This window comes from Ascidia mentula, chromosome 4 (assembly GCF_947561715.1).
Source record: "Ascidia mentula chromosome 4, kaAscMent1.1, whole genome shotgun sequence".
NCBI lineage: Eukaryota > Metazoa > Chordata > Ascidiacea > Phlebobranchia > Ascidiidae > Ascidia > Ascidia mentula.
The window spans coordinates 16,986,143-17,008,371 of record NC_138569.1 but is presented as its reverse complement, the minus strand read 5'-3'; the positions used below and the strand labels follow the sequence as shown (position 1 = coordinate 17,008,371).

The following is a 22,229-nucleotide window of genomic DNA, read 5'->3' as shown; positions in this document are numbered from 1 at the left end:
CGCATTAAGTCACGTGACAACTCTCTACGGGGAGCCGGTTTCAAATGTGCAGCATCTGTAATAACCAAGACGCCCGGATTACAGGTTCCATGCTGAGAGGGAAGTTCAAACCGGTTGAGCTACACAATGCAGTACGTAACGCCCTCGCTTTCACCCTGGAAACGCAAAGCGAACAGGAAGCATTTGCCCGATTTAAAAGCCCAATTCACTGGGCTGTTACGTCACCGCAGCAATCACAATTGATGTTGCTGGTTCGAAAAACTTCTGGACCAGTTGCAACATTATGTTTGTTCTCAACGTTCGTGTAGCATTTTGTTCTATGTACATTACTCTTATACGGTCATATTTATGGTCACAGTGTAATAATCCGTTGTGTGCTAACAATGAGTGAAAATTGTTTACATAATTGCAATTTAATTTGAGTGACAAATGATTTATACAACTACAAAGGACATCCACAATGCGAAACACGTGAACCGGTTCAATAAATTTACTTATTAGACAGTGAAATTAAAGGTTTACGTAATAAATCAATTTTCACGACAAATAACATGTTCCCCAGGTCCTTGGTATTCAGAAGTTCTCTTTTTTCCAGGGTGATTAAAGTTTGTTTTACTATACCTCTACTATTTCCACTCCGGTTTGTGTAGTCTAACTACATAAACGCAATCTGCCAAAGAGGTTAGACTGCCCTTTCATTACCATTGCTCAAAAACATTCTTTAGAATTTACTGTGTATCTGTCACATGACTGATATGTAGACACTAAAGATATGCGTGTTGTAAAACATGTCAAAGCGCCTTAAAAACTGGAACACATAACAACACGTTCTGGTGGAAACAATACATTACAACTTGTTGTTGTTTTGCTGCACTGCGGCGCCAAGTGCCCGTACGACATAATGGAAATCAACACTAACGGCGGTAACGATTGGGACCAACGCCGCATTTGGTAGTATCAGTCGCGCGCCTTACAGATATATACCCAGTAGGAAACCTGGCCGGAATTCCTGGCCAGCATAACCTGAGTTTGAATCCCGGTGTGAAAAAAAAAACATTTATTTGCCTGACAGAAACTTTTTCGGAAATCATTTAAATAACCCGACCCTGAACCAAGTCACGGTAAATCATACTTTATTTTCAAGTTATTTCAAAAAGTAAATTCCGAAGGAAACAACAATGGATATTTTTGGTTTCCAACTGGAAACAATCTGGCGCAAAATTACCAATCGGTCATTTTGCACAACAAATTGGTCCGACGATTCAACGAGTGCCTTTGTAAACTAAAAAACTCTATTTCGTTTAGACATCGTGAAGGAGTTTTACATTTTAGCAGGTAAAAGACAATATGAAAGAGAAAAAATAAGCACTGTGTGAAAAGTGTCCGGGGTTGGTACACAATACCTTCCTGGCGTACACACCGATGAAATCAGGTTTGTTTTTGCAAAATATGTTATCTTCTCTCTAGTATCCGCTTCTTTATGGCAGCAGTTCCATAAGAACTAGAAGGTGAAAATATGCGTAACTATAAATAAAAACACACAAAGCAACATCGAAAAACTGATGAAGCAGAGACATGAGTGTGCGTCAATATCAAACGTCACGCGGCAGGCGAAATGACGTCACAATGTGCCCGCGGCGTCGCTGTACCGTGTTTATGAAATTAGCGTGACGATCATCGGGTAATTTGTTTCCTTGCTGTTGTTCTCATTGGGATGTCTAATGCCTCTTATAGGGTTTAGGACTTTCAACTACAATACAATATGCACAAATTAATTGTAATCTGTATGAAAAGAAAAGTTGGAATGGCGTAGAATGTTTTGATAGTTAAAATACGTTCGTATATGGTGACTCGAAAAATCAGTTGCAAACACTAAAAAAAAGAAAAACATTTGCACACATGCTCATTTATGCACAATGTACGCGTCCTTGTAACTGCGCAGTTGGTCGATCATGATGTGCACGTTCTGTTTGCAGTCGAGCGAACTCGTCTTTTTTCAAACCGATTATCATGTCCGTGGCAACTGGAAAACCCAGGATTTTATTTATATAACCATGAGTCATAACCGAAGAACCCTCTGAAATATCAAGCAGGTTTTCAAAAACCGCACAACATCATGACACATTCCAAGTAAATACATGTGGAGCGGTGTTTGATAGTAGAGATATTCAGAATGACAAGGCAACAGTATTTTAGATAAGCTATGCACATATATTGTTCAAACCCTTCTAATTAACTTATCTTTAATGATAGTCTAAACGTTTTTGTTAGTTGTGACGAAGAAGCCATGACATGATTGAACACTAAGAGAAACGCATGCAATTGCGCACTTTGCAAGTGGTCATGAGGCCATACACGATTTTTCGCCGGTGGTACAAAAATGCGTCACTTCTTCGTAAAGCTCTTCTGGCAAAGGCCCATGGCGCGCGTATTGCCGCAGGCAACCGCTAACAAACGTAACGAGGTACAACTGCCCTCAGACATCACACGGTAATTTTTTTATCTAGTTGTCGAGCGCACTGAAAATAGGGCACTAGCTAAAAAGTAGCACCAATAAACAGTTGAAATTCTTTGAAATAAGCCTGAGAAAGCGGCGGATTCAATTTGTGTCTGACGGAAAGTCCATATGCTAACGGTGGAAATACAATGATCGCCATGAGGTGGGTGGTTGCTCAAATTTGTACTTACACTAAACCGGAAAATTACGAGTTAACGAGAGTTCTTATAGCGCCTTGCTAATAAACAGCTTATTTTTAAGGTTGATAATAGCTCTGCTTGGGACAGTTTTGATTCAGTGTGCGAAAGCTCAAGACAGTAAGTATCAATACGCTAACACAAATCGTGTTGACGTCAACTGATCGTTTGATCTTTTGTCAGCGTGTACGGAGCCAGATTGGTGCAAAACATTCGCGTTGTACTGCGTTGACCCGCAGTTTCAAGCACAGATGGAGGCGTCGTGTAAAATCACATGCAAGACGTGTCCCTTTTCGCAGCCCACCGATGGTAAGACACATATAGTTTATTACTGCGACGAGAGACTCTGCAGTCTACACAGCATGCAAAGGGCAAATGATAAGATGCTGTTCAAACAAATCTTTTAAAGTAAAGAATCATTAACTTCCTGGAAAGTCCTGTATCGGGCACACAGTTTTCCTGGGAAAGTAGATAAAACAAACTGCAACTTTATGGAAAAAAGTTTATTGCAGATAATCTATGCCCCTTTTTTGTAGACAGGTGTATCGAAAACAACGGGGGATGTCAACACAAATGCTCCATAGGAACTGAGAGCAACGCTGTCGAGTGTTCATGTTTTGCTGGGTTTGAGCTGCAGTTGAATAACAGGAGCTGCGGAGACGTGAACGAATGCTCGCAATCCGCTGATCCATGTGCGGAACATACGAGCCGACCCTTTTGTGTGAACCAAAGAGGCAGTTTCTTTTGCACCAATAACAACTGCGCAGAAACAGCAGGCTACCTGAACCGCTACCAGAGAACGGAGTGTTGTCGGGCCTTGACCAGTAAGATACATACATTTGATCTTCTTACAATCACCTTTTAAATTTTATTTGCAGTGAAATGTATTTTTCTAAATGTATAGACAGATACATTTTTGACAAAAGATAGCAACTTTGTTGTTTCTAGTGCTGCACTGCAGCATATATAAGCAACGCAACAAATAAATTATAATTAAATGGTATAAATTATATGCAACATTTCAAAAAAGTTTTCTGGCAATTTTTTAAAATATTTGTGCAGGTTTTCCAGCTAAGATTGTGTATGCTACAATTTTGTGCTTGTACTAAATTGTAGATTATTCTTGCGGAAGAGAAAGATTTCCGGGAAGAATCGTAGGAGGAAAGCCTTCAGTCGCAGCGCGATGGCCTTGGATGGTAAGTGGAATTACTGTGCCTACAATTATGGAAACACCCCGCATACAACACCATTGACGCAGTGTATTGAACTTCAAGACCCAAAAATACATGTCTGGTGACTACAGGCCAATATCACGTCGTTATTTGTGTGGCATATCCCAAGGCAATGTGCTTTAATTTAGCAACAACGTTTAAATCATACAGTCGCTTTGCGAGAATGGTTCATCGCCCACCGTCTGCGATACAATTTCATTAATTGTCCCGACGCGCACCTCGCAAATACATGGGCACAACATGACGTCATTCTGTCAATTATGCAGACAAATTTTCAGGGCCATCATTAACATGGTCCTTCGACTTGCGCAGGTACATATTCTGGTAGACGGCGCTGTGCTGTGCGGAGGAACATTAATTGAGCCCAATTGGGTAGTAACAGCTGGACATTGCTTTCTGTAAGTGGGTGTTGCGGTTGAGCCAGACGAAATCCAGAGCTAAATAAATGAGGGGCTTAAGTCATGATCTTAACGTTGTTTTTCTTTTAATACCAGACGATCGAATGTCACCAAAAGCGTCAAACTCACTTTCGGGGCTTTACGGCCTCAAGACAGGTCAACTCACGTTCAAAAGCGCGACGGTGTTGAAGTAAGTATTATTAAACATGATGTTTTCAGTGAAACATTCCTATTCCATGGACTCCACAGTTTTACGATAGCAAACAATCCACTGCTTGCTCTAAACCTGCGTCTTACGTTAGACTTCAGAAACTTAATTGGAATCCCAGTTTATCCGAATTTTTTTTTAAAAACGATTTTTTTAGATTGTATTTTATCCGGATTGGGATCGGAACAGATTTCCTTACAACGACATCGCCCTAGTCCGTCTCGACCATCCTGTGGAGTATGGAGAGTTTGCGCATCCCGCATGTCTCCCAAATGGGGAAAGGCCTAAGACAGGGACCACTTGTTGGGCAGTGGGTTACGGAACAGTCGGTAAGTTATCCGGGGTTCATTGTTGTAATAAACACAACACCATAAGTTGTATGGTTGGTTTGGTTTAGAATACAGAGGCAAAGCGGCAGATAGCTTGCAAGAGGTGGATCTTCCCGTTGTTGACACTGGAAGATGCAAGCCGGTTTACTCAGGGACACAGTATCCAGTGGACGAAAATATCATGTTTTGCGCTGGGCACGAGTTAGGCGGAAAAGATGCTTGTCAAGGTGAAAAGACTTTTGTCTTCAAAATATTCCCATGATGAACATGCCCCAAATCATACACATCAATGCTGACAAAAATATTGTTTAACTATACAGGTGACTCCGGGGGTCCACTTATTTGCCAACGTTGCAGTTCTTGCCAGTGGTACCTGGCCGGAATCACGTCATTTGGCAAGGGGTGTGCCAGGCCCGGAGTCTACGGCGTTTACACTGACGTAGAAAAGTTTGAGGAGTGGATTTCCTCTCGGACGAACGTCCCAGTTAACAAAAACAAAATCTGCGGACAAGAAAACGGTAGGCCGGTTTAAAATTCACTGCTAGAGCATGTTACACTACCAGGAACTTTTAACTCATTGGTGAAAATATTTGAATCTGTAGCCATTCGCTGGTCGTCGTGGTCGCTCTGGACGAGCTGTTCCGCTACATGTGGAGGAGGCGTTCAGTCGCAATCGCGCACATGCGTAAGAGGACGACCTGGAACAGGAGGATGCATTGGAAGTTCAACGAGGAACCGAACTTGCGCTGACAGCTCATGTCCAGGTGAGCTAAGGGAACAAGACCACTGACAGCATTTTCAGTTTTCTCAATTATCAACTTGAGTGATTCATACATTTTCAGTGAAATATCAACAGTATTTTTATCTAAAGCATAAATTATTTGTAAAAATATGAATTCTCTTCCTTTAGTGTGGAGTGCATACGGTTCTTGGTCAAGCTGTAGTGTGTCTTGCGGCGGAGGGCAACGCAACCACACAAGACAGTGCATTGGCGGCAACGCAGGCGATCCTGGATGTGAAGGGAGCAACGTGGAAGTGGAACAATGCAACGAGCATATTTGCCCGAGTTGGGAACAATGGAGTCAGTGGTCCAGTTGTCCTGTTACCTGTGGAGGAGGAAAGGAGCGCTCCCAAAGAACATGCAATACTGGAGGAATGGCGGGATTATCTTGTCCAGGAAAAAGCGACAGAACAAGGGATTGCAACCGCCAGGATTGTCCCAGTAAGTAACGTATTGTGGTATTCTCTGGTAAACGTTTAGCTCATATACTTTTCATAACATTTTAGGAGTTTCATAATATTTTAGGCTTGTAATGTGGTGGCACTAAATCTGTTTTGAACATCAGCCGCCTTTATATCATAATGATGCATGTAGTGTGGGACACATACGGATCTTGGACAGCCTGCAGCGTTTCTTGTGGCGGAGGACAAAGAAACCGTAGACGGCAATGTATCGGCGGAGACGTCGGTGACCTTGGTTGTGAGGGCAGCGACGTATCAGTGGAAAACTGCAATCAACATCCCTGTCCAGAATGGCGACCTTGGGCTACATGGTCAGATTGTTCAGTAACATGTGGTGGTGGTAAAGAGCGCTCCACACGAACTTGCGACAACGGAGGAGTTGCTGATTCCACTTGTGTTGGGAAAAACTCACGGGAAAGAGATTGCAATGCACAGACATGCCCAGGTAATAAATTTCACCCATGCACCATGTACATGGGTATCTCCAAAGCTTTTTAGTTATTTTAACCCTGTTTTTACAATTGACAGTTTGGCAGACTTGGGGACAGTGGAGCGCATGCACAAAGACTTGCCAAGGAGGGAAATCAACTAGAAGGCGAACATGTGCCAACGGGAGTCCGGGAGAAGTGGGATGTCATGTCGGAGTTGCAACGGAAAACAAAGTGCGTTTAAACTTCTGAATGTACGTTTACCGAACCTGTCTTACCTTGTTTGTTTGTTTGTTACAGGACTGCAACACTGAGCCATGCGGTAGCTGGACAACTTGGCGAGAAGTTTCTTCTTGTTCGGCAACGTGCGGCGGTGCGGAAAAAACAGAACGACGAAATTGCCCTGGTGGAACAGCAGGAACTGGTGGATGCCCTGGCTCCGCAACACGAGTTGTGGCATGTGCCACTGAAGAATGTCCATGTAGGTTTGCAAAGTTTTGTTAATGTTTATCGGATTGTGATACTCAGGTAATCACTCTGGATAACAAAATATACATTTATTTAGGTTTTTTAAGTTATAACGCCGATTAAGGTTTCTAAGTTTTTACGTCTGTAAAATTTTCAAAACGAAAATCCATTCCAATAAATTTCTTACAACTTGCTAGAGATGAACATTTCGTTCAAAATTTTCTTTATATTGCTTTCTACGCAGTTTGGCAAAATTGGTCGAGATTCTCTAAATGTTCGGTTTCCTGTGGCGGAGGGACGAAGATGCGAACAAGGACTTGCGTTAACGGCTCCCCAGGCGACGACGGGTGTCCACGTCCAGCCAAAACGATAATTGTATGTAACGCCGATAATGCAACAGTGTAACTTATCTAAGATTCTTCTGATTGTCAGAACTGTAACACTGAACCTTGTCCTGTGTGGACTGACTGGACGGATTGGTCGCCGTGCACAGCGTCATGTGGTGGAGGAAGGAGAGGATCGTCACGATCTTGCACGTACGGAACTATCGGTGACGCCGGATGCGAAGGCAAATCGACAAGAACTGAAATTTGCGAATCTCAAAATTGCCCACGTAATTTCATTTCTACATTGTTTGCTGAAATTGTTTTTGTGTGTTGTATAAATATTGTTGCTGGTCTAAGGATGGAGTAACTATGGACAATGGAGTACTTGTAGCAAGTCATGCGGTGGAGGGCAAAAAACCCGAACACGACGGTGCTTGGATGGCACCCCTGGCCAAACAGGTTGTCATGTGGGATCTACGACGGATGTGATGGTAATGTTTAAAAACTATGTTTAACGTCACGAACTATTGAGCATATTTTCCTCCAATACATATAGGACTGTGGGCAAAATAATTGCCCCATGTGGTCTGGTTGGGATTCGTGGACGGACTGTTCTCAGACCTGTGGAGGCGGAAGTAGGAGCAGATCTCGGACTTGTAGATACGGAAGTTCTGTTTCCGACTGCGTGGGTTCAGCATCAGAAAATGAAAACTGCAATACACAGTCTTGTCCACGTATGTATATTTACACAATGTCATCAAGGAATACCAGTTTTTTAAAAGGAATGAAACAAGAATGAATTTGCCAATGTTTACAGCCAAGCACGAGGACTGGAGTACCTGGGGAGCGTGTCCTGTAACTTGTGGAGGAGGAACTAAAAGAAGAAGCCGAAAATGTGTTGAGTACTGCGAAAACGACATTGAGGAAACTCAGCAGTGCAATATTAATGCATGCCCAGGTGTGTGTTCTTCTCTCCAGTGGAATAATAATATTATACAGTTATTGCTTTTAAAACGTGCTCCGTGATAATAGATCACCGACTGCCATGGTCGTTTTGCAACTAATGCGTTTTTTTTCAGTTCTTGTTGACTGGACGCAATGGAGTCAGTGCTCTGTCTCCTGCGGACCTGGAAGTAGGGGACGCACGAGGCAATGTACAGGAACCGACAACCCCGGAGATTGCAACGCACAACTTTCCGATTCTAAGGCTTGCTATCCTGCTTGTGTGAGCGATTGGTCGGAGTTCGGACCTTGTTCTGTAAAATGTGGCATTGACGGAAAGAAAACACGCACGCGGCAATGCATTTCGAGTCGAAGTGTGAGTATTTAAACTGGAACTACGTTTTAACGCTAAATACCAATATCTGTACCTCGTAACAGAAACATTAAAAAAATATATATCCTGGATAATACAATTTTAATTTTTAACATGTGCTTTATTTTATCCTCCAGGACAACTCAGAATGTACTGGGCCATTTGAAGATCAGCAGCCTTGCGGGGAACCCTGTCCATCAACTTGGGGATCCTGGGCACAGTGGTCCACGTGTTCGCACGGTATATTTCTTCGCGGCAGTCTTTGTATTATACGCTTGTATTGGTGATTTAATGTAAAATTAGAACTGAAAAAAATCGGTAGTATTTGCCCACAATGCTTATTCAAGTATCAATTTTATTTAGATTGTAATGGCGGACTTCGAACACGAGCTAGAAGTTGTGTCGGAGGACCTGTTGGCGTTGGAGGTTGTGCGCCGGCTGGCCGAGCAACAAGTACTGAACTGTGCAATTCCCAACCATGTTCAACTGGTACACTATACTATATGAATATTTAACCTGGGGAGATGCGTATTTGTAACATAACGTGTCTTGCTCAGTGTGCAAAGACTTGGACCCGAGGTGTGAACATTGGTACTACACTTTTTTCGATCTTTGCTCGCGGCCTAACAATTTCACGAAGAAAAACTGCAAAGGAACATGTGGATTTTGTGGTAAGATTTCTCAAACCTTACAGTTTGAACATTTAAGACCAGGGTTTGTACATATATCAGGACCACCCGGCTCTTGGACGCAATGGAGTGACTGCACTGCCAGATGCGAAGGGGGAGTTCAAACCAGAAGTCGGACTTGCTCCAACGAGTTCGGATGTAATGGAGCGACAAACAACGCCAGAGCATGCAACCAGCAACCATGCGAAGGTAAATCACCAGTTATTTTTGTATGGTTTTCATTAACAATTAAAATCTGATGAATTAGGAAGTTGTTACTTTTTTGCATGGTGTTGCCAAAAAACGTACAACACAAGACGTTACATGTTTTGCTGCAAGTGATAGATTCGTAACAATTCGCAGTTTTATATCCGCGTGGATGATTACCTACAGAACTTCTGCAGCAAATCTTTGTTTAGCAAGATTTACATTTTATTTCTTCACTCTTTATTATCGCTTTAGGTTTCACGCAGTGGAGCCCTTGGGGCCCGTGCACTGAGTCATGCGTTGGAGGAAGCCGCAGCAGAAGCCGATATTGCCCGCCGGGAACGAATTGTCCACCAGATCAGCACGGAAGCGAAACAGAACAGACAGAAACTTGCAACCAACATCCTTGTCCGGGGGTGTGGGCGCCTTGGTCGGCCTGGACCCAGTGCAGTAAGACCTGCGGCCCGGGTGTCCAGCAGCGCAACCGCGCATGCATGGGCGGTGTCAAGGACGACCCTGGATGCACCGAACACGACCAGGAATCACAGAGCTGCGAAATTGAGGTCTGTCCTGGTGCCTGGGACCCTTGGGAAAATGTCGGTACATGTTCGGCCCAATGCGGGCCAGGAACACAAGCTCAAAGGAGAACATGCGTCGGTGGTGTAACCGGTGGTCCTGGGTGCCCAGGTACAGACACCAGGAACATCGATTGTAATCTTACGCCTTGTGTTACCCGTTGGTTGGCGTGGGGCAACTGGGGTTCATGCAGCAAGCAATGCGGAAACGGAAAATTGACAAGAGAAAGGTATTGCTCTTTGTTCATGTTACATTGCATCACACCTAAAAATGAATTAAAAATAATTTTTTTATAGGCAGTGTGAGAATGGGTCTCCTGGCGATTCTGGTTGCCCTGGAGACGACTTTGAAACGAAACCTTGCAACACCCAAGCCTGTGCCACAGGTATGAACTCCAGACAACTCTATAGTTATCCAGTTTTCGCACTTTTGAATTTACCTTGTGCTTGCAGGTCCTTGCGGTGCTTTGCGTGACGTAATTCCGTGTGCGTCACTGAAGACGTCCTGCGAAGTTCTAATTGATTACATGAGGAGAAATTGCGCAAAAACGTGTTGTGAGGAAAGGAATAAAGGTAATAAATTTGACCAGAAGTCACTGTCACGAACAGACGGCGAGTCAGTTTTTTAACGATACTGATAATACGTACCAACACAGACCAAATACGTTTTTGTTAATTTTTCGCAGCGCCTGCAGTGCTTTGTCAGGACACTCCTCTGTACCACCCAACCTGCCTGAGCTGGATGTTCCTCTGTCATTCGCCACAGGGAGCCTGGATGAACACCCATTGTCAAAAAACTTGCCGTTTATGTTAACATTTCAATCCTGCCTTTTAATCTCATAGTCCCCAGTTTGCTTAAGAGTTATCGGCGTCTATTTCGACTCATCGTACATCCCAAAACCAAGTTTATTGTTTTTAAATGTTCCGAACGGTGTTCTATTCACATGTAGGTTTTTGTCGGGAGAAAAATTTGAACAAAGTTCGCGGCCATGCAGCAGCCTTTTCGAGCCATATTCATTTATTACGTGGGACGTTTAGAACGCCGAATAAATTCTATTTATGTTGATTTGTCACGCACATGTTTGACTGGTAATTTTTGTCACCGCGGGTGCGAATAAAAAAAGTCGACAACATGTTCTTTAATAAAGACGACCAACGCAGGTTATTTGCTTCACGCTGCAAAATATTGAGCAATTGTTAGGGTTCAACTGCCTTAGGGCGGCTTCATTTCCATAAAACACCCCCTCGTTGTCATTGGTCTTCGCCTTACGCATGAACAGAACAATTCCTTATGGTAGTTCTCGAACTATTTTGTAGAAATGATACAAAGGCAGCAATGAAAGTAAAAACTATGGCAGTATTTTGTTGATGAGTGCACGAAATGAATGACTAATAAGCCAACGTTTCGTGAAATTACTGACTTGAAAACCGGATGCTTGATTCACATTACACATGACAGCAAGAAAAGGGCATATTACTGTGCTTCCTGACGATGAAAAGTCACCACAGAAACATCGCCTCAGAAATGATTGATAGATTTTTCGTTGATGATTGGTCTGTTTACAGTAAATGAAAAAAACTAATCAGACACAATCCAACGTCAATCAAACGCATTTATACATACACTAACACCCAATAACGTAAAAAAAAGAATATTAAACAATAAAAAAAAAGTTAACAACCTTGAGGACAAATGATGAAAGCAAGTATTGGCAATCGGCATAAATAAAGCAAGTATATTTTGACAATGTATATTACCAATCACCGCACAAAATATTAGCTTTTGGGCATTTGCATAGATTCATCACGCGGTCATTGTAAAGTAAATTTTTATGTCGGGTTTTATGTGTAACCGTCTTGTTCCATGCAGGATTGCTTTTAAGGTACTGTGTTTTAATAGGACGGAAGTAAAAGGGCACAAAAATATCCCCAGAACTTATCGTTATGCATCAAAACCATCATTTCCACATACTTAGGGAAAATAGAAATGAACGATTGTAAAAGGTCGTGTCACGGAATAAACATCAGACATCAAAGAAGGGAATGTACCACGATTCGTCATCACTCATGACCAATTATCTGCGGACAGCCTCGGGCGAAAAAATTGTGTTACCTGTTCGTGACGCGTATGATAGCAAATTAAAAGCGCTGGGTGTTATGGTAGACATGAAATGTCTAACAGATGGAGAAGCTATATTAAGTTCAGGCCTTCCTTGGTTCGTGATAACTCTCCAGGCACGAGCTTAACAGCAGAACTTCATGAACTATAGGGCATCCTGTATGACGTAAGCAGAAGCAATGCACGAATACAGTTCCGCTTCCGGTCTTACAGACAAAGGTTATGTTGGCTTTACAAAGAAATAGAATTGGGAAGTTTGCAGACGACTTTAAGGAGAAATAGGATTGGGAATATCCAGTGTTCGGAAAAGGCGAAGTATAGAGGTGACATTTCAAGACTCTGTTCTTCATGGACAGATGCTTGCTGGTTTTGTTTAAATTTTGAGCTGCATGGTGTAAAATCGGAGAAACGCACGCATTAATCCTTGTACAATATATTGTTAATTAAGTTAATTAACTAAAAATATGATTAGGGTTTCCCATAACTGGTATCCTCATGGCATTGGCGTGTTCCGCTGCAAATTTGGTTCGATGGAATTTACATATTACGTGTTTCGCCCAAAAGTCGAAACGAAACGCACGCATTTTTGGCAATGACGCGGTTTGTTTATTAATTGCCCGCCCGCCTCTCTTAATGTTTTCCTCCTCCCGAGCCCGTGGACTGATGGAACGGGGGCTAATTTCACGCCTCCGCTGCGTAGCCGGCTTTAACAAACAACTCGATAATTTCATCTCAGCAAAATTACTTTGCGCGATGAATCACGATGATAATTTCCCGCTGTGAATCAACCGGCGATTTGGAGCAGTTTCTTCTCGGAGTTTGCGCGAAATAAAGTTCAAATACGGAGGCGCGCCCCACTTGCATTCAGTTGCGAATCCGAACACGCAAAAGCGCGGTCTTATCGGGATGAAATCGCTTGCGATGCTATGCGTCAAACGCTGCAGGGTTCTTGGAAAAGCGCCCGAAGTGACGTCTGGGCGTGATATTGCAAATGATTCGATATTTTTGGCTACAAAATAGTTGCTTAGGCAGGTCATGTATCAAAGCTGCGTTGTGTATATATGGTTGGATTTTTGCGTGGATGCATATTGCATATTAATTAATTTGTCTTAGAAGTTGTGTCGCTGTGTAGCTACGTCATTTTGTGTAGAGACAATTACAGGAAAACCATATGTTTATTAAGTTTGGCGTGCTATTATATTTAATTTCTTTGTGTTTTTTTTGGTCAAATTACACGTTCTTACAAGTTGTCGCATGCGCTGAAGCGATTAAAGAGGGGATTATCCGGCACAATACATGCAGCGGAATTGTCATTAACATCGGGATGCCTTGCAATTAGGTCACAAATACACCCTTGGAGTTACGTCATTTTGCGTGGGACTAGAAAACGGGAAGTTGACTTTTTTCTCTGGGGCATAACAAGCGTATAAATGGGGACGGTCGTGTCCCAATTAAGGCCATTTTCTCTGTCGGGTGAACAATTATGAGTTACCACATAGCAGTTCTGTCAAGGGAAACAGGCTGGCCATTTCATTTGTCGTTTCATCGTGGCTGCGAAGTTTTAGAAAATCTACCGAATTTTTAAAAGAGATGCATAAAACGAATTCGATATCGTATATGGACATTCGCGAGCTTGGTGCTCACATCGCAGGAAATCTATATCGCTAGTCTTGAGTGTATGATGAGGTTGAACCTTGTGAGCATTGATTAAAATTGCTGCTAAAAACTAAAAAGCGAGGGAGAATGTTCTGCAGAAAGTCGGGCTGTCCGCACATAATCTCAAACCTTTTCCGCCCGCAGCTATTTGTAAACAAGTTCGGTTGCTCTGTCATGTCGGCATTTTGGCCAACAGATCGGGTTTAAAAATAAACGCGCTAGTAGATTTTTTTATATTGTCGTCTTGCTGACGCAGCAGAACGCGAACGGGAGTCCTGACTGCCCAAGGCACGGTAAAATACGATGACGTACAGAGGAATAATCTTTCTGGTTTAATTGCACCGAGGAGCTTTTTATTGACGCTGTTTTCCAACGGCAATTCATTCATAGAAAAAAAGGTTCTTTTTCCGGAAGGTTATATATTTAAAGGCATGGACAAGACGTGAGTCACAGCTTGGCCCGAGACGAGACTATCTTGTTACGTCATATCGCGGTCCTACTTGGGAAGGTCGAAAGTGTGACGTCACGCGTTCGCCTGAGGCGTCTCGGCAAATATATTTCTGGTCACCTCGCCGCCAGAAAATACTTCAGGTCATTTTGTATTTGCATTTTGCAGAATATTAGTTGTCGACACTTTAGAGTTAACTGCTCTCTGCATATGAAAAGCGAACATGGGAGTTTCAAGCAATCTCCTCACGTCGTAAGTAACATTTTCTATAAGACTTGGTTGTATGAGAAGTAAGGTCAAATACTTTTGCTGCGTAAACACCGGTCAAATACAACTGAATATTTCTCAGGTTGACAATTCTGTTGCTTGGTCTTGTTTTCATGCCTTCATTGTCAGATGCACAATGTACTGCGGGTAAGTGATCCTTTAACCGAAAAATGTGTTTGCTAAATTTAAACAGTCATATATCATTATAACGTAATCAAGATGAGTAATCCGTAATAATAGAAACATTAAAGAACTGATCACCCTAATGTCTGCAACAAGATAATAAAATATTACACAGTAGTATTTCATGTGAACCTCAGGAGGCTATCTTTTATTCCGTATGTTAAAGTTTGTTCACTTTTACACGTTTCAGGTGAAATTGGTTGCAAGGATTGTTACTCCTGGTGTCCGAACCATATAAGTTTGTGCGGTGAGGAGATAGTCGGAAGATATTGTCCTAAATCTTGCGGGACCGCCGTATCGTGCGGGATCGACGGTAATTATTCATTGATCAATTGACACATGTATAAATCAAAGTGTTTACGTCAAAATCATATTTCAGAAAATACAAACGTTTTAGGGTTTATTCAAAGATTGGCTATCCGAGTGTATGTTATCCTAACATTCGAAATAAATGTTATGCGAATTTTTTTTACGCGAACAAACAAGTTTCATGTTTCCAAACACATCTTCGAAATGAATTGGTCAAGCTAAATATCAAAATTATACGTTTTTTAGTCAAATATATGTTTTGTTTCTGTAGCTTGCATCGACATGAAATGCCAAGACCGCTGCATATACAACGCAACAGACAAAACGTCCAAATGCGACTGCTTCAATGGATACAAACTCGGGAGCGACGGAATATCGTGTCTGGGTATGCAAACTATAGAATGTTACAAATTAAAATTGACCAATAGTTGATTGGTAAATTGTCACACTGTTACTCAGATATCGACGAGTGCGAAACCCCAAACGTATGCCAGAACGTTGAAGGGAAACCCTTCGAGGCATGCCGCAACACTCCTGGAGGTTTTGCATGTTCAGCTTGTCCCAAATCCGCGTCAGGGCCGAAAAAAATTGGATACTATCAACAAAACGGTTGTTGCTCCATCGATGGTAAGAGTCGTTTATTTTCCTACATCAAAAATACGCTAGTTAGGGGCCTTCTGTTATCGATAAGCACATAATCGATACGGTGTTGATAACAGATGCAGCCACTTGCGGAAGAAGCACGACTAACACTGGGAGAGTCGTTGACGGGGTAGATACAGACATTGAAAAGTGGCCGTGGCAGGTAAATAACACTCTGGCAAAGTAGGGCAGTCGGTACAAACTTTACTCATTGATGTCTTGCCAGGTTTACATCAAGGTTCGTAATCAGGTCTGTGGGGGCAGTCTGATCAGCGACAGGTGGATCGTCACAGCAGGTCACTGCCTGGTGTAAGTGTCTGCCCTTTGATCGGAATATTCAAATTTGTGCAAAAAATATTTAGTTAGTTGAAGCAAGTGCAAAATTTGACTTTTTTATTTATGCCTCTTATTACAGAGGCATCGGGGTCCAGGATCTGAGCGTTTTGACAATCGTAGCAGGTGTTACTCACACCGTTAACCAAACCAGCCTCCACCATCAAACCCGCGACGCAGCTCAGGTAAAAAGAGAGTTTTAAGCCTCATCAGACGGATAATCATATATGCACATATATACATATATGTATATATATATATATATGCTTTTTTTAAGACAAATTAAAACATCAATATTGATGGGACCAAAATTAAATTGATATTTGTTTTTTTTCCAAGGTTATCGTTCATCCTCAATATACCAACCTAAGGAATGATGTCGCATTGGTGCGGGTAACCACACCATTTTTCTTTGGTCGCTACGTCTCTCCAATCTGCTTACCAAACGGAGAAAGACCACAACCGGGCGACACATGTTTTGCCACAGGATACGGAACGACATGTACGTGATTTAAGTACAAATTTACTCGTTTATTATACATTTATTTTTTTTATTTCAATTACATACAAGTTTAAAAATGCTATTTTAAACTTTAAAGTCTATCGCGGTGTTAGACTTTAACCCGCATTTTTTAAGCAGTATATCCACACAGTGACAGCAGTTTTTTTTACTTTGTGTTTTGTGTGTCGGCTTTGTGGAAACTAATTGTAAGAGACGTAAGTTCAAATGGAGTGAGTATATTCAATATATCTGGTATGTAGCCTACGGAGGAAACCTAGCGGTTCAACTTCAGGAAGTGGCCTTGCCGGTTGTCGACTACCAAACGTGCAACCAATCGTTTACTGGAACGACTCACACCATCAACCCAGACACGATGATCTGCGCTGGGTACAAGACTGGGGGCAAAGACTCTTGCCAAGGTTTACACTATTTCCGTGACGTAATTGAAAACGATAACATACTGTGCCATATTTTAGAACCAATATTGTATTTTGTACACCTGCTTTGTTTTGGTTACAAGGTCTAAATTTGCTAAAAAAGTTTATTTTTGCCTTTTTTCATTCATTTGTTGTACTTTCACTTCTGCGGTGTGGAAATCAACCAGTTAGGTTAAACCGGTGTTTATTGTCCATTCAATATAGGGGACTCCGGTGGTCCTTACGTGTGCCAGCGATGCAAGAACTGCGACTGGTATTTGGCTGGCTCCACATCTTTCGGTATCAGTTGCGCGGTGGCTGGACGGTATGGTGTATACGCTGATATCACAACATTCGAGACATGGATTGCTCAGCAAACCCAGCAGGTGACTGTTGATACCAGTCACGCAAACTGCGGCACGCCATGTAAGTGTCATCCATTCACGATTCATGTGGAAAAAAACTTAGTTTGTGTCAATGACCGTAAATCTGTTCCTAACAGATTGGCTGCAATGGGAGAGTTGGTCATCTTGCAGCAAAACCTGCGACAGTGGCACGAGATCACGTTATAGAACCTGTCAGGATGGTATCAAGGGCAGAGGGAATTGCCTTGGCGAGGACTTTCAGTCAGAAACCTGCAACACCGGCTCCTGTGAACAAGAATGTAATTTTCAAAACTCTTCATATTATTGTAATCTTAATTTAAAGGAAACGTATTATTAATTCTAATAAAAAAAGTCAACATGGCAACCATTTCATTCGTTTAGGTCAGCCTTTAATTGCATCCTCACGCGTTTGGTTTTCCACAAAACCGTATATTAAATTTTTTACATGTTTTGTTAGATTGGGGTGAGTGGACGCAATGGACCCAGTGCTCCCAAACCTGCGGCAGTGTCAGTCGCACAAGACAAAGATCGTGCATCAACGGACAAGTTGGCGATCCCGGTTGCCCGGGATCTCAAATCGACCAAGCTGTAAGACACGCGAACCCTTTTGTTTTACTACGGCAAACGCATACTGACTTTCAACCTTTACATTTAGCCATGCGGTCCGGTGATTTGTCCTGCGTGGGGGCCGTGGACTGTTTGGACAACCTGCTCAAAAACTTGCGGCGGGGGCAAGTCGACGAGAAACAGGACTTGCGTGAATGGAACTCCCGGCCAGAGTGGTTGTGTTGGAGCCGCAACCGGGGAGAAAGATTGCAACTCAAGTAAGTTTGCGCAAACTTTTAATCACGTGTGTAAGGCATGGCTTGTGGTGGGAACAGAACTTTCAAAAAGTCAATATTTTTCAGAAATGTTTCGTGATACTTTAAAACGTTGCCTACGCTTGTTGGATTTCTTGTACACAACTAATCGTAAAGGCGAAAGCTTCATAACGGAATAAAAAAAGAAGAAAATAATAAACTCAACGTAACTTAATTCTTTTTTTGAAGATTTGTGTCCCTATTGGTCTCAATACACGTGGGGAACCTGCAGCAAAACGTGCGGCGAGGGAAGTCAGACAGGAACTAGAACGTGTATCAACGGAAACGTTGGCCAGATAGGCTGCGAGGGATCAGATACTAGAACTCGCACGTGTACGATAGAAGCTTGTCCAAGTAAGTTAATAGGAAAGTTAATGAGCTTTAACAAAAATACATCGCGGCAAAAAACTAAGTAAGCAACCATGGAAGAGTTTTGCAACGAAATAAAGAAGTAATTTGAATCCGCCATACTGAAATTAAACATCGTTTGTTATTACAAGTTTAGAAGTGACTTAGCAACAATTTAGCGATTGGTATTTTATACATCACGATAATGTGTATTTTCGTAGATGAATGGTCACAGTGGACACCATGTAGTTTAACCTGCGGAGGCGGAACAAGATCCAGAACTAGAAATGGAAATACACAATCGGAGGTACTGGCAGATAAAAGTGCTTCAAAATGCATGCAGTACGCTAATGCTAAGGGATAAAAAGAAAATGTGTTTAGCAAGGTTGCTTATTTTTCAATGTTTTTCATGTAGGCTTGCAATGAAATGGAGTGTCCGAAATGGGGAGATTGGAGCAAGTGGACTACATGCTCCAAAACGTGCGAAGGGGGAACGCAGACGGGCACCAGAACGTGTTTATTCGGGAATGTTGGCGACCTCGGGTGCCGAGGAAAGAACACCCGTTCACGTCCTTGCAGGACACGTAAGTCATGCATAGAGTTGGTTGCGGAGATACAACAATTAACATAAACTACATCTTCAGAGAGCTGCCCAGTGTGGGGAAAATGGACTGAGTGGTCGACTTGCTCAAAAACTTGCGGTGGCGGAATGCAAACTGCGACTAGGGTTTGTGTTAACGGGACAGTGGGTGATATTGGTTGCCAGGGTGCAACCAGCAGAAATCAGAACTGTGAGACGCGTAAGTAAAAATATTTAGGCATATAGAATAAAATCAAGTGCTTCATCTAAATAAATGGTCTGCATATGTATTTATACAAATAGAAACATGTCCTTCCTGGGGTTCGTGGACGGCTTGGGGTTCTTGCGACGCTACATGCGGTGGAGGATCGCAATTTGCCACAAGGCAGTGTAGGAATGGAAACGTCGGCCAGGACGGATGCAATGGAAACAGAAGAAGGCGACAAAATTGCGCTGAGGCGGATTGCCCTGGTACGTTTTTCACATTGAAATTTAATAGCTGGGCAGCATTACAATTTTTTTGTGCAGTTTTCACAACTTGGTCGTCATACGGTCCATGCGACAAGCCATGCGGCCCAGGCAAGAAAACCCGCACGAGAACTTGTCCGCAACCTGGCCTTTGTCCAGCCGATGAACACGGACTGGTCCTCACCCAAACAGCTGATTGTCAGGCTGCCGTGTGCCAGTGGAACCCATGGGGTCCTTACGGAGACTGTTCCGTGACGTGTGGGACTGGAACTAAAACACGTACAAGGTAAACTTTTGCTGTTGGCCATCCACACAGCAACTACCAAAGTGGTTCCTTGCGGTTCGATATCTTCCTGAATACGTAATGAAATCTCAACCATTTTTAATTGCGTTAACAGCTTTTTTTTGGATAATTGTGTTAATTTTGTCAATGCTAATTGTGTTTTTTTTTTTTGTGTGATTTTGTTTTCATTTCTGCTTCTCTATGACTGAGCTCGTTTCTCCTAGAAGTAGGACGTAAAATTTTATGCAACTATTGTAAACCAAATTGTCCACGGGTTATAAAAAAGTTGTTATGAACTGAAAAAAATTACAGGAAAGTTATTGTGACCTGAAATTTATAGGAATCTGCTAACGTAGACAAATAGATTTAACCGTGCTATTGTGCCTTGTTTTTTTAGAACCTGCAATGGCGGACCAGGCAAATGCCCAGGCGAAGCAACAAGTTCAGATGAGTGCACACTTGCAGACTGTCCAACTGGTCCATGTGCTGGTTTAACTAACGTAAATACCGACCAAGCCTGCTCGACATTTTCCTCCCAAGGATACTGCATTACCCTTAGAGTTTATATGCAAAACAACTGCGCTTTGGAATGCTGCTTACACGGTAAGTGTTTGCATAGCTTCGGTATTTATACTGTATATCCACTATTACTTTCAAAATATTACTACAAGTGCTTTTGTTTCATTTCGCATTTAAACAATGTTTTTGGTTCAGATAACCGATGCCAAGACGTTTACTTGTCGAGTGTGTGCGAGTTCTACGCTCTGTATTGTGGTAGCCATGCATTCATGCAAACGAATTGCCAGAAGACCTGCAACTTTTGTTAATACACCCGGTTGAAGCTCATGAAATTCGCAACCTGCAAAGAAAATGGTCACCTTACATTATTGTCGTTACTATGTCGCCTATCTTGTCAAGTGTGTCTTTTCCCGCCGTTTTTTAAAACATGGCATGGCCGAGAGATACCGAAATAATATTGTAGTTGGTTTATACCTTTTCGCGAAAATGCTTTGCTTGCTTTTGCGTTTGTGGAAATGCTTCTTATTACCCCATATCGTTCCACAAGCCATCATCTCTTTTTCTCTTTTTGCAGTTTGCCTAAACCTTATAAGAATACACAGCAGTGTGAGAATAAACTCAGTTGCAGTGCAGTCAGATTATTTTGGCAGATTCCGTTTGCGTGAATATACTAAAACTCATGTAGAGAACACTAAGGAGTAATTCAATTTACATTACTAGCTTTGCAGTTCCCTTAGAATGCGTGTCATGCCATCAAGCGAAAATTTTATTTGAAAATATTAGAAATATTGCACAACTGTTGTTTGAAGCCGTTTAGTCGCTTACAGTTTTCTGTAAGTTTCAGAAGTTGACTTCAATTGCCTTAAAACAGACACAAATTAACATCGGCTTCCACAGTTATACATTGTGGCCAAAACAACAAATGGTAACCTTTGGGACAGAACCCAAGAACGAAAGTGCATTGGCACATTATTTTCTGTGGACAATAAAAGAAATATAAAAACTTGATTTCGTTGCATAGTTTTGTCCATTTTGGGTGCCATGGAAGCTTTAGACAAGTTGTTCGAATGCACGTTGAAAAAAGAGTGAAAAACAGAGATTACGAAGAAGAACTTGCGGGACTCCAGGTCAGACAGGTGCCAAGGATTTGAGTTATGCAACATTGCTCAGCAAAACTATTACTCTATGTAGCCTACTTCGAATAAGCTTGCAAGCTTGCATTTCGAGTCATTGTTAGAAATAAATCTCTGCATCTAATTTCTGTGTAAAGTGTTTGTGTAGCAAAGTGCAAGTACAGGAATGCAAGGAAACCAAAAAGCATTAGGCCGGGTCCACACTCACGCTTCGCGCCGGCGGATTCTTTGTTTGTTTCAGTTTCCCGAGCGTACGCCCGCACGCCGGCGTATAATGAAACAAACAAAGAATCCGCCGGCGCAAAGCGTGAGTGTGGACCCGGCCTTAGTTAATTTTATTTCCAATATTGTGTCTCATTGAAATGCGCCCCTGTGGTGCTTTACCAGATTAATTCCGACAAAATAAAATTACAAATGGCATTTTTGCCGCTATTACCCTCGGGCTTCTGTAATAACGCGGTTATAATTGTTTTTTGAAGTTTATTTTAGTTTTTCACAGAACTCGTAGTTTCCTTGCATTAGAATATAACATATTACGCCGAAACTTCCAGGCTTTTTTTGCAACATATTACGTCGTGCGGAAAGGGAGTTGGAATTTGACGTCATACAGTGATCCTGTCCCGCGGGCTATTAAACTGCGAATAAATATCGGAAGCATCAATATGTCCCAGACCGTAAGTTCAGAAA

At 42.2% G+C, this 22,229-nt stretch overlaps 2 protein-coding genes across 2 annotated transcripts; both read left to right on the top strand.

The window, feature by feature from the left end:
* Nucleotides 1-2,510: 2,510 nt before the first annotated feature.
* On the top strand, nt 2,511-11,217 carry LOC145899346 (SCO-spondin-like). The gene is made up of 29 exons (XM_082988090.1): nt 2,511-2,660; nt 2,759-2,814; nt 2,878-3,003; nt 3,231-3,518; nt 3,811-3,890; nt 4,239-4,324; nt 4,421-4,514; nt 4,690-4,861; nt 4,930-5,088; nt 5,182-5,379; nt 5,464-5,625; nt 5,772-6,083; nt 6,237-6,548; nt 6,632-6,765; nt 6,832-7,012; nt 7,244-7,374; nt 7,432-7,612; nt 7,683-7,816; nt 7,882-8,059; nt 8,143-8,283; nt 8,405-8,643; nt 8,778-8,880; nt 9,004-9,129; nt 9,198-9,311; nt 9,372-9,518; nt 9,771-10,320; nt 10,388-10,476; nt 10,544-10,663; nt 10,777-11,217. Exons 1-29 carry the CDS (start codon nt 2,647-2,649, stop codon nt 10,902-10,904), a joined length of 4,755 nt encoding a protein of 1,584 aa, XP_082844216.1. The 5' UTR covers nt 2,511-2,646; the 3' UTR covers nt 10,905-11,217.
* A 3,229-nt stretch (nt 11,218-14,446) lies between these two features.
* Nucleotides 14,447-21,184, top strand: LOC145899353 (uncharacterized). Its single transcript, XM_082988099.1, has 22 exons — nt 14,447-14,565; nt 14,663-14,727; nt 14,954-15,076; nt 15,344-15,457; nt 15,532-15,699; nt 15,792-15,877; nt 15,941-16,023; nt 16,130-16,232; nt 16,387-16,549; nt 16,810-16,968; nt 17,191-17,391; nt 17,468-17,629; nt 17,809-17,939; nt 18,007-18,175; nt 18,401-18,565; nt 18,781-18,866; nt 18,975-19,143; nt 19,204-19,359; nt 19,443-19,610; nt 19,668-19,893; nt 20,288-20,493; nt 20,605-21,184. The coding sequence occupies exons 1-22, from the start codon at nt 14,537-14,539 to the stop codon at nt 20,715-20,717; spliced, it is 3,045 nt and encodes a 1,014-aa protein (XP_082844225.1). The 5' UTR covers nt 14,447-14,536; the 3' UTR covers nt 20,718-21,184.
* Nucleotides 21,185-22,229: the final 1,045 nt, after the last annotated feature.